General features: G+C 41.0%; 1 protein-coding gene across 3 annotated transcripts in view; it reads left to right on the forward strand.

The window, feature by feature from the left end:
- The window catches only part of BRF1 (BRF1, RNA polymerase III transcription initiation factor 90 kDa subunit), a 176,963-nt gene that overhangs the window by 94,150 nt on the left and 70,024 nt on the right, over positions 1-12,789 (forward strand). For all 3 annotated transcript variants that reach the window (XM_017807459.1, XM_017807460.1, XM_017807461.1), the window contains 4 exons: positions 8,001-8,127; positions 9,588-9,627; positions 9,717-9,809; positions 10,483-10,761. In XM_017807459.1, the coding sequence (XP_017662948.1) occupies positions 8,001-8,127; positions 9,588-9,627; positions 9,717-9,809; positions 10,483-10,761 (539 nt within the window). The remainder of the gene's footprint in view (positions 1-8,000; positions 8,128-9,587; positions 9,628-9,716; positions 9,810-10,482; positions 10,762-12,789) is intronic.

Here is a 12,789-nt window from a genome sequence, read left to right on the forward strand (position 1 = left end):
TGGAAGTGAAACCAAGCAGGAGGCCAGAGAACACTGACACTTCCAGCCTGCAGGTTCTGCTGTGGGCTGTAATTTAGTTCCCAGTTACCTACATGGCTCAGACCATCGGAAGCTGGGTTTGCTTTCAGTGCTGATCGACTTCCATGGCAGAAATCCGCAAGGGAAGGGGTGGTCCCACATGATGTACCTTTTCCTCCTGCCTTGTGGAGGCAGCTCAGGAGTCTGGGGGGGACAGGGCTGTGTGGGTCAGTAGCTTGGCTGAGGATGCTCTTTAGTAAAGCCCTGATTGGATTTCTGTTTTGGGAAGACCCTTAGCAAGGGGTGCCAACCCTTCCCTCAGAAGGGCTTTCTGGTCCTGGGCAGTGCAGCTGGTGGGGCTGGATTAGTTCACCCTGTTGATCGTCATCAGCTGGAGAGCACCAAGCCCAGGTGCCTGTAAACTGCCTCCTCTTTCACTGCTGTGTGCTGGAGGAGTAGCTCTTAGGAGAAGGTTCACAAAAATGTGACGTGTCTTCAGGTCATAAAAATTAATGACCTGATCATGAGGGGAATGTGTTTTGGAAGGAAAAAAGCGACAAAGCATGACTTATGGGTGCTGTCACTCATCTTCCAATCAAGAGCTCTTAATTTAACCATCTGTTTGGTTAAAAAACAGTGCATGTTTATTTTTAATATGTGTGGATTTTTGGTAGGAGTGGTGCAAAAACTTTGTAGTCACTTCACAGGGCCTTCTAGCTTTATGTGTTGAAGCACACAATTAAAATGTAAAGCTTGTTGCTGTTGTTGAAAGCCAACTTATTAAATATTAATAAATGCACTGATAATTCTATCTCATTTCCACTCTAATTGAAATTATATTAACTTATATATCACTTTATATATTCAAAGTACTGTACAAATATTAACTAATTAGTCAAATTGTTATTTTCTCTGTAATCATCTGTGGAGGTAGGAGAAATTAACTTTTAAGAAACCCAACCCTTTTATTTAGTTCAATCCTCGCATTTGTGCCTATGTTCAATGCACCTGTCTTCGCTGCTGCCTTTTTAACCTTTAAATACTCTGCCCCTTCATCTTTTTATTCACCCATTGCATGCTTTCTCTGTGTTCTGAATTCTGTCTTATCTGTAGCGAGAATAATTCTTGTGATATTTGTCCATTGTGCATTATCTAATACTGTGTGGCCCTTACGCCTGTTTGAAGATCTTAGGCACTTCTTCAATAGAAATAATAAAAAAAAAAATCTTATCTTTGTTAACATTTGCATTCTGCTTCTTTGCATAAAAAATACTTCTTCTCAATTCCATAAAGTATTGTCTGCTAAAAAACCTATTTGTGATGAACTTCAGAAGAAGTAAAGCTTCATTTAGTAGAAATTGGAATGAAAGGCCAGAATGGGTTTAAAGGGCTCATTTTTGAGGTGAATGGTTTTTTTCTCACAACAAAATAGCGTTTTTGGGGAAGGAAGACAAGACTTGTTACAAAGGAACTCCATATACCAGTTGCAGAAGCTGCGGGGACTTACATAAATGGGGTCCTTTGCTCACATCCTGGGGACCCAGCTACAGCTCTTTCAATGACTGCGTTGGTAATTTTGTGGTGAAATTAAAGATTCATACAGAGAGATAAATGTATTGCCTGCAGCTTTTCTTTCTCTTTTTTTTTTTTTCATTTCTGTAATACGTAGCTGATGTAAACCTCGTGTCCAAGCACCCAGTCTCAAGCCAGGCAGATGTCTGTGAGAGCAGGCAAAGCGAGGAGGATGTGAGCCTGGGGTCAGGGTGGGAAGAGAAGGTAACAGGGAGATGGGTGGCTGTGAGGTTGTGTTTTTGAAAATTCCAAAGTCCTATGAAGGCCAGGACTGAAGGGAAAGATGTGAAGAAGTCGGTGTTGGGCTGTGATTCGTGTACAGCCAAGCTAAAGTTCCGTGAAAGGTATCTGGTGAATGAGTGAGAGCTGGTTACCCAAGGTGTTCAAGCATGGAAGGGCAGAGGATGCTCAGTATGTCACAGCCGTGTAAGGGCTCTTGGTTGAAGTCTGATGTGGAGAGAAGCATTTAGAAAACCAGGAAAGTTATTTCATGTAAAGGAGCTTGTGGTGGTGTCTGCACTGATCTCCTTTGCTGGCTGCCACTGTGAAAAGCTAAACTGAGGAATATCTTATGTCTCCAGTTAAATCATTTCAAGTGGCTTACAGATGATTTCTAGAAACCTTTCTAGTATGGTGAGTAAAACACAACTCAATCCACGTGGGCTAGTATTGCATACCTTTGTAAGTTGGATTGTCTTGTTTAATGAAAAAAGGTTTTATTTCTGAGGAATCCAATTTCACAGGTAATGTTCCTTTTTATAAAACCAGCTTCTATACAGCTGGTAAGTTAATACTTTAATTAGATTCCTAATATGTTTTAGTACATCATCTTTAAAAATGTAATTTCAAAATTATTGGTGACTCTTACTTTTGAAACAGTCATTAACTTATTCGCACTAACTCAGGCTTAGATCTTGTAAACAGTTTTCTCTGTGTTTGACTTTCCTCATCTGAGCTGCTGTTAAGAAATTAAGCAGCACTATTTTTCTTTTCCAGGAGATCATAGAGTGCTTTTTGACAGACCACTGCAGAGGAACCGTGCTAATGAAACAAAATATTAAGGAATGCTAAAGCGTTTTGTTTCCTTAGCATAGTGTGAACACTTGAATCAGGGGGGAAAAAACAAAAAGTTCCAGGTGTTTTAGACTGACAGAGTTCTGGGATGGCCAGGGAGGTCTGATGGTAGGATTATCCAGATGCTGACAATGGGTACAAGTGTTAACACAAGTTAATCACATGTGTAAGCATTTGTAGAATTGGGGTTTAAAAGTTTGGATAATGAATTTGTGACAGTTTTAAATCTCTGTTTTGGTGTGAGCAAGTAACAGAAACTAATTCTAAAGGGTGCTTTTATTTAGTACAGTAAATCTTTAGACATACCTGTTCTTTAATACATAGAGAAGTATCAGAGAGTTGCCACCAAATGAGTGTCATAAATTATCAGTAAATGGCAGTAAATGACTTTGTGTGTGTGCTCTCAGCCCACTGTAAAAAGAGGTGGTGTGTATTAATGTTGGAAGTTGTTTAAATGTGACAATATTTCTCTTAACATTTGGATTGGGCTGGGAATACAGACTAATTTAGCACAGCTCAGGTGATAAGTTTTAAGTTGTAAAACCATAGCAACTGGTTCATATCTTTAGTAATGAGATACTCATCCCTACAGTTTTAAAACTATCTTTTATATTGCCACAAGTACATGTAAAATTGTATATATGTACAGTGATTATATATTAGGAGATTACTCTTCTGTTTATTTACTTACTGGTGGCTCCTGGAAAACTTTTTGTTCTGTCATGTAGGAAGCATTTAATAACTATTTCTGATAGGTGTTCTGTATTAAGTACCACTTTTAGGGTATGTGTTTACATACTTCCATAAATAGTTCGTGTGTAAACATTATATGGCTTGGAAAAAAATGGAGAGAAGGGTGATGCAATAGACTGTTTCATTTGTAATATAAAAATAGTGATGGTTTGCCACATCAGTGTGAATTCTGAGCTTCTCTCCTGTGAGTGAGTGCACAGGTTTGGGATGGCAGGCAGCGCTCGTGAGCGTTAAGTTAAAACAGTGGGGATACGCTGCAATATTTTCTTACTTCACTAAGACACAAAAGGCAATCCCTTACTTTTCCAGAGTTGGGAATTGAGTTATCAAATCAGCTGATCTATTACTAGAATATTTGTAATTGATATGATAGTTAAGATTATGTAGATATCATGTAAGTTATTACTTATGGTTTTAATTATATTGTTAATTTGGGAAAACTCAGGGGAATATAATTATCACCACCAGCTTATCTTGCAATGAAGTTTTTTCATGTATTTCTGCTGACAGTGGGGCAATATTCAGCTTAGTATTTTTCTATCCCATTAATAAAATACCTTAAGTACTTTAAAAAGATCTCTCATAACGGGTAACTTAGAGGCTGACTGCTCAGGCTAAAACTCACATTATGTATTTAAAAAAATTGTCTCTGAAGTTGTAATTTGTTTGCCCCTCTGTATGGAGACCCAGCACAAGATACCTCTGCTCATGCTGTCTGCTTTCTAGAGCTCGATGCTGATTGTGTGTATTTAGGAGGACACCGTGGCTTTTCCTAAATGGCCTTTGTGTAGAGGTCCCTCTTGGACTTTGAACTTGGGCTCCTGAAGCATTTGTGAGTTGGACTCCAAAAGTCTTTGTTCTTCTGTGTGCTTGGTCGCACCTCACTGCTGCAGAATTTCAGTTAAACATTAAAACTGAGCACTGAGCTGCACACAGGAGTCTGTTTTTCCATTGCTGTAGACTGGATTCAGAAGTCTCCACTGGATGGTATCCCTGAAACAAAACAAAGCGAAAAAAACCATTGCTTGTAACTTCAAAATGATTGACCCATTTTCCCTTATTGGGAGTTAAATTAAGTGTGAACAGAATTGGTTTACTGGTTTGTACACAAAAGTGCTTTATCAGAAGCTGAGGTGTGGTTTTGTCTGTAAATGGATGAAACAACAACTGTGGAAACTTTCCTTTGTAAAAAAGGGTTGAGGTTAGAGGCAGATGACACCAGGCTCTGGAAAAACTTTTCTCCCAAAGGAATTTGTTTGAAAGAGTTTGCTGTGAGAAACTGTAAGAGGACAGTTTATGCTGGAAGTTAAATCTTAGCCTGAGCTGTAGTGGCTGCCTCTGCTTTGACTATAAATAGAAAATACTTGTCTGCCAAATTTCAGTTTTTAGAGCCCTTTTGAATATGTGCCAAGGAAATAATATCTTAATTTGTATATCTGTTTATTTTCCTCCGTCTGTGCATAACTTGAAGTGGCAACTCTTATTAGGGTTTTTTTTTAGGTTAACAAAAGTGAAAATGAACTTGGATAGTATTTTTATGTGGGACTTAAAAATTAGCCCGTAGCTATTTTTTTGTTTTCACGAGGGCACTCCCTCGCCCCCGACGTTATTGTGTTTATGATTAAGGTTGCGTCAGTTTTTCTTAACTGCTAAATTCATGTTGTCTTGTTTCATGCAGTGCAGACTGCTGCGGCATCAGTTTGTTGCCTTGGTGGGATGTGTCCAAACAGTGGGTAAAATTAAAGAAATGTTTAAAAAATATGTAGCCAATGTAAAATGTTGAGGCAGGCAAGTGGTTGGCAAGCGCAGGTATTTATTTATATCAAGTTAAAAGAGAAAATGTTGAGTGTACAGCTCACTCTCCCGTGGAGGTGATGCTCAAGTTGGGATCCTGACTGTCAGGGGTGGTTCTTCATTTTTGAAGGAAGGCTGGAGCCTTATGGATAAGACCAGAGAGAAGTGAAGAAGTAATGTACTCCTCTAAATTTGGGCTTGCCACTGGCCTGTACCTACAATGTTGTGCTGGCAGCCCTCCCCACTGGGTGGTCAGCTCTTCCCCGTTTGTCTTGGATCAGGACTGAGGAAAAGGAGGGCACGGCCATGGGACAGGACGCTGGAGCCAGGTCAGATGGTCTCACTGTGCTGTGCTGTAGGTTTGAGCTCCTTGGTAGCAACGATGACATAGCTCTGCCCTGTCCTGGTGCACATGCACTGAAGGTCTTGGGAGAGACCTGTCCTGCTGTTCTGGCTCAGGGTGGAAGCCGGCGCTCAAGCCGGAGCTCGTGCCAGCTGCCTCAGCGGAGGGCTGACATCTGACGGGTGCAGGGTACGTGACGTGAGTCATGACACCGTGGACAGGAGAGGGACAGACAGAGCCTGAGGTGTCCCAAGCAGACATGCACAAGGTTAAGTGCTGACACCCGCCATGGTCATCTCATCCCCAGCCTGGCTTTATGAGCAACTGGTTTTGCTCCGGGTGTTTCCTTGTCTGCTTGGCATGCGCAGAGGTGGTGCTTTGTTGGGGCTCTGGCTCTGGCAGCTCACCTCAGACTCAGCGCAAGCGTGGGATAAACAAACTGTGTGTCTTTGCCAAAGTGCATTTTGGCTTTTAACGGTGGGAGGAGAATAATATTTTAACGAGGCGAGGCTGGTTGGGAGGAAAAGTCTTGCCGAAGCGGGACTACCTGTGAGTGCATGATTCATTCGTGGAGAGATGGATGACTCTTCTTTAATGATGGTGACTGGGAAGATCCATGTTCCTCAAATGATACATGGGTTTGGCATTAAGTGAATCCTGAATTAAAATAATAATAATAACAACAGTGCCCTAGCCTGGTTTTCCCTCTAGCCTGATAGATGAGGCTCCCTCCTGAAAGGTGGGTAATGCACGCTGGAAGCCGGTTAATGCTGAGAAAGATTTCTCGTCTTTTAATTAAAAGCTGGGTGCTGCTGCTGCCAACAGCATCCTCCTCTCCTTTCCAATTTGATCTGAAAGAGAGGAGGAGGGGGCTGGTCCCTGGTGCTCTGAGGGAAGGTTTTGGGCTGTCAGTCACTCTCAAGTACATGGCTAATTTGGGGCTTTGTGGAGATGCCTGAACTCCAAAAGCAAGTCTAGTTTTCAGAGGCTTTCTTCTCAGCAGCACTGATCTGGCTGGCATAGCTGTGCATGGGCTCACCGTGCTGCTTGCTGTTGGAGTTACATAGAGGTGCCTGGCTCTCTCTGAGCATTTCATGGCATGAGATGCCACCTGTGGCCTCTGCTTCAGAAGTGGAATACCTCCAGGCAAAGTGTCCTGAAGTGGCAGCATGCCTATGCCCCTCTGTATGGGCTGTCTTGTCTTGTTCCTCAGTTTATAAAAGAAGATATACAGATACTGTTGAGGATATAGGGGGAGAGTGTGGCCCTGTGCTCTTGACTTTGACACTGGCAGTGGTTAGAAACTAAATTTCTGTCTTAGAGAAAGTTCATTTTCAGAAGAACTTTCATTGCAACCAGAGGTAAAGGAGAAAACAACAATTGCCTTTAGAGGGAGAGAAATGCTGCAAGGTCCTGTACTGGGAGCACTGAATCACCATTTTTAGTTTCCTAGCTTTGCAGATGGAAGCTGTTGTCAGCTTTGCTTCCTCTGGAAGATGGGAATATTCCAACGAAGCAGCTGCAGACCTATCATTGCCGTTTTCCCATGGAAAATGTTGATATTATTAAAAGGGCACTTTCTGTCAGAGAAGCATTCTGCCAGACATTTCCTGACCTGGCTTTGTATTTAACCTTTTGTCTCACTTTCTCCCATCTGTGAAATGGATGTGCTCATTCTCCTGTATAAAATTCTCCACCTGTATAAAATGCTGGAATTTGTGGATGAAATTATGACCATGCAGTCTTATTTAAGATCAAATTCCTTTGAAAGATTCAGCTGCTTTCGTGGCAATTCCCCATGGAGCTGGTCCTATTTCTCACTTAGGTAGGAACTTTTAAATGCAAACCTTAAACAAAGTTTATTATTGTCAAATTATGTGCATTCATCTATTCCATCTGTGTGACATGCAGATGATTCCTTTATTTTACCACTGCTGCTGTGTGTCCTGGGAAGCTTATTTCTTGTCCCTCTTCCAGTCTGCCGAAGAATTTTACTTCAACATTTGATTTGCATAAATTAATCAGACTAACATATCAGGAATATTTTTGAGCCTACTCCTAAACTATGATGGCAGATATTTTATTTTAAGTGTCTGTTTTGTTGTTGCTGTTGATAACAAAAGCAACGAGAGGGGAGGAATGAGCTGCGTTTCTCGTCTTAGATTTGTCTACACTTAATTGACCGTAGGGGCTGCAGTGTTTCTGTTCATCAAAAAAAATGTATGTTACGTACTCTAATAAATCAAAAGCTAATTTGGGATGTGAAAAGATACTTTCTTTGCAGCAGATGAAACAATTAGTAACACTTCAGTTTTAATGTAGTCCGTATTTGAACCAGAGTTGCTAAGGATGACATGTTTATTCTGTAACTTGGCAGTTTGTGAATTTTGTTACTTTTGAAGGAGTTCTTAGAGATGTTTTGGTCATGTGCTGTATGCTTTGGTAGGTTGACAGAGTTTGAAGATACACCAACCAGTCAACTAACCATAGATGAGTTTATGAAGATTGACTTGGAAGAAGAATGTGATCCTCCTTCATTTACAGCTGGTCAAAAAAAATTGAAGATACAGCAGGTGAATTCTGAATTGGATGCTCTGTGTATTTTTCTCCTCTATACTCCTTCTGTGCATTCCTTTCTGAATCAGTTAATATGAAATCCTAACTGACCAGCCTTTGGTAAGGTTTAGTTACATTTATTTTGAGGTTTTTAAGAGAAGGATGAGCATTAGTGCATATGATACCCATTAACTAAAGATATATATATATGTATAATTTTTTCACCTATGTGATTTTTGTTCACTCCTCCAGAGAAACTTGCTCTTTCAGGTATGTTGCTACAAATGTAGCTTTAAACATCCCCCAGTGAGGGACTGAAGTGTGTCTGCTGCCTTGGCTAAGGAAGTGCAGAGTCACTGCTCTGGTTAGGATTGGGATGGCCAGGTGGCCGAGGACAGGAGCACCATCTGAGCTGCTGTGTTCCACAGGCCACCAGTGCTTGTGCTTAGCCCACCACCACTGTACTGCAGATGAGGGCTCAGCACACTCTGCCCATCTGCCCCCCATTTACAGTCACACTAAGCACTGTTACCCCCTTTATCCTTGCTTCCCTGCTGGACGTTTCCCTTCTTGGGCTTTGACCTCTTATCGAAGAACCCAATCTTTTTGTCCTTAAAAAACTGTGACAAGTGAGCTTGTGGCATGGAGGTCTTGAGTAGCTGTTGTAACATCTGCACTTTTCTTTTGCTACCTGCTCTCTCCCAGCCTGGTCAGCAAGGAGCAGGGTAAAGGTGTAAGGTTTGTAATAGGATCAGAAATCGTGCGCTGTTTTTAAGGTGATAGCAGTGACCAGGACAAGTGCCATTGCATAGAACTTCTTTTAAATAGATATGAAAACAATAACCCAATTACTTTGATGAGACTGCTGAGGGGTTTGTGTGGTACAACACCTGCTTCCACAGAGATTAGTTCTCATGTGGTTTAATTTCTTTACAAAGCATGAACTAAAGCTGGCACCAGAGGAGAAGATTTTACTGCTGTCATAGTAATTTCTTATGTTATTGGTTTGTTAGGGTTTTTGTTTGTTCTAAATATGCTATCATGTAGGCACATCAGTGATGTTCTGAAGAGCCTGCCAGGTGCTGTAGGTCAGAGCTTCACTCTGCCATCACCTGTGTGCTCTGTCTGGTGTGGGCACTCCAGTCACAGTGCTGTCCTTGTGTGTGCTCACATCTACAGGCACAGTGACAGGGTCAGAGTGCTGAAGAATGAGGCCTTTTATTTACAGCTTGCCAGAGTGAAGGGTCTTTTTGAAGTATATAGATGGGGGAGATAACATTTGAATCGGTCAGTATTTTGAAACTTGTCTGTCTTACCTGTCTGACACTACAAAGTAATTTCAGTTGTGAATCAAAACCTGCTGAGTGCTTTTAAAATACCCTGCCATTCTCTGTCTCTATATACAGTTCACAAACAGTTGAAAATTGTGCATCTTTTTTTAGTAATTTCACGTTTATTTTGTTTGTTTTCATTTCAGCTTGAGAAGGCATTATCAAAAAAGCTGGAGGATTTTGAAGGTATAAGTTGTGTTTAGTGTAACATATCACTCATTTCTTCAAAATTATATCAGAGATTGCTGAGTTTTATTTTTATTTTAACACCACAGGAGAAATATCGAGCTACCAAGATGAAATAGAGATTGAATTAGAAAACAGTAGACCGAAAGCAAAAGGTGTATTTGCAAATTTCAGTAAAGATGGTAAGTCTGTAAAGTCTTATGGCTACTTAAATAGTATCGGGTTCAGATCAGGCAGTCTGAAGTGTATGAACTTTATTGTGATAAATGTGATCATATATATGCTTGCATAGTACAAGATCTCTTTTGCATTGGGGTTCTCTCTGCCAAATACTTGATTCATAGTTCAGTCTTCAAAACAACTACATTGTGACAGTTCATTAATGATTTCAGTTGTTTTTCTTTCCTGGTGCAGTATAAGCTTGGCACTGGCACCTGAGAATGTTTCATCACTGAAGGTGCAGTGGACCAGTATCTAGACCCTTCTGTCGCCAAATTCTCCAGTTGACTTCCCATATGGAAAGGATTTGTGCAGGTTGAACTGGCTATTTTTAATTTGTAATTATGCCAGGAAATAGCTGACTTCTCTCACAAAGCCCTTTCGCCTAATTTGATAAGACAATGCTTTTATTTTAAATGTTGACTGTAGTCACAAAAATGCATTTTAATAGTCAGGGTAATGAATTTGAAGAGCATCTGGGAACTCCATGTATTCATATGTTGGACTAAAATATTGTGTATTTTGTCTACAGATTTCCTCTAAAGATTTTTATTCTTTAAGTGAGCACCTCTCTATTTATTTAGTTTCTGTAGCAGATGGTATGCAATGATCTGTTGGGTTTTTTTTCCCCTGCAGATTCTATAGAAGATAATGCCTCTAGCATACTTGGAGAGGAGGAGGCAGAAGATGAGGAACTGGAAGCAGCTGCTAATCACTTAAACAAGGACTTTTATGATGAACTAAATGAGAAGGATAGAGTTGAAAAAAATGAAGAAGGGGAATGCAGAAATGGAAATGAAACTCTTGTAAGACCGCCTGCACTGGAATCCTTGCTCGGCCCACTCCCCACTGCCGCTAGTCTTGGCATAACAGAGTCCATAAAAGAGTGCATATCCACTAAGGACCAAGAGCCTGGTGAGTAGGAGTTCAGTTCAGCTCCGAGCAGAAACTGGACACAAGCAGCCACTTGTGGGTTTGTTGTGTAATTTCCCTGTATCTTGTTGGTTACTGTGGCAGCAATTCCGTGAATCAATGTAACACTGGGGTACAACAGCTGTGAGGCTGGATGGGACCAGTGGTCTTGGTTGTTGATGTGGGTTGATGTGGTTGTTGACATCTGCTTCTCTGGAAGTTGCAGGAAAATCTGGAGTGCCTCATTATTTTCTGAAGCCTGAGAATGTGTATCTCTTGGTTAAGTCGATTTGCAGTCATATGATAGCTGATGGGCATATTTCAAGCCATGAAGTCTCAATTAGGAAATTGGAGGAAGCGGATCCCTGTAAATATGACTGGAAATGAAAACCCAAGTACGAGAATTTTAGATCAAGGCAGACTTTCTCAGGAGACATTTTACTGTAGTCAAACATGATGCAGTCTGTTTCTGACTGAGAATCTTTGCAAATGGCAAACATTTAAAATGTTTGAGAGAGGAAATAACTGGTTGTATGCTTTTTTCTTTGATATGGACTTTAGTGTGTGTTGTGCTTGTTCTGCTCCATTTTTCTTACAACTCTGTGTAGCACAGGACTGATCACCCAAAGAAGCCAGTTTTGCCACAGCCATTAAAGCAGCCAGTACTGCAAACAGCCAGTCATCCAGGCAGGTTTGTTTGCTTTTTCGCATGTGTTCTTGAGCTTTATGGAGATGGCATTTTTTTTAATTCCTTTTGCATCCTAGTGACTCCAAAACCAGAGCATATCTAAAGGGCATTTTACTCTTTTCTTTATCAGAGTTAATTTTTCCATCATAAGACACACCTATCCAAATCTGTTTTGTCAGCTTACTTGGGGGTCGATGCAACAGAACATTTTGTTATCCAAACTGTTCTGATGCTGATTTCTGCTCGACAGCACCAACTTGTAATAAGGTAATCCCTGCCTGAACACATTCAGATTCTTATTATGTTAGTGTTCACTCTCCAGAAATGTAGAAGGATGATTGCATGTTTGTATTTTGTACAAAGAAAATCATATACAAACAGTTGAGTGGTTTTGGGTTTGTTTTAATTACGATTAAGAAAATGGATGGCTTGTGGCTCATCTTTCTCCGGGAAATCAGCGGTTTGTGTCGAAGAGAGGTCAGTCATGGCTAGAAGCTGTTGTTGTCTGGCTACCCACTGACCTGTAAAAAGGAGTTCCCCATGATGGACATTTCTCAGCTGGCATTGCTATTGACCATTTTAATGGACAGGCTGAGGACTGAGTTTAAAGATCAAACTAAGCTGGCATAGCCAGGTAGGTTCCTTTGAGTCAGGCTTCAGGCAGGTGTGCAGGAGAGTGCAGGGCTGCTCGTGCTATGGCTTGTCTGTATTTGCTGTTTGTTTTCTTGCAAAAGTGGAGGATGTGCCAAATGAACTGAATTTCGAAACCAAGCAGGTTTCAGTATGTTCACTCTCTTTCAATGCATCTGAGAAAGCACTGCAGGTGTTTGAACAAGTACTTGTTTTCTTAACATGTTCTGAAGTTCATATGCAAAATTACTGTTTTGCTTTCATTTTGATTGTAGATCCTGCCCCAAACTTTGTTGGATTTTGGGTGGTTTTTCTTGGTTTGGGGGAAGGGTGTTTGGGGTTTTATTTGTGGGTTTCTTCGTGGTTTGCTTTTGGTTGCCTTTTTTTCCCCCAATGACTCTGTTATTTATTTTAACAGTTTAAAAGTTTCATGTTAAGTCCAATTCACTTTGATTATGCCTGTGCTGCAGGATAGTCGTGATGGGTGCAGTTCCAGTCTCCAAGCCCTTGCCATGCAGTGCCTGTGTGGTGTGGGTGCATCCTAGTGGTGTCTACATCATCCTCCTGAGGACCTGGTTTCCTTCGGGAAGTTGTCTGTATTTAGGAGCAGCAGTGGAGCTTTAATGTCTTTCAGGTGACTGGGAACTAAGTCTAGCAGAGGATGGGAAAGCACATCTGGCTTGCAGTTGCCATGTCATTATGGTGAATAAAGA

Source organism: Lepidothrix coronata, unplaced genomic scaffold (genome assembly GCF_001604755.1).
Source record: "Lepidothrix coronata isolate B3197 unplaced genomic scaffold, Lepidothrix_coronata-1.0 Scaffold19, whole genome shotgun sequence".
Lineage (NCBI taxonomy): Eukaryota > Metazoa > Chordata > Aves > Passeriformes > Pipridae > Lepidothrix > Lepidothrix coronata.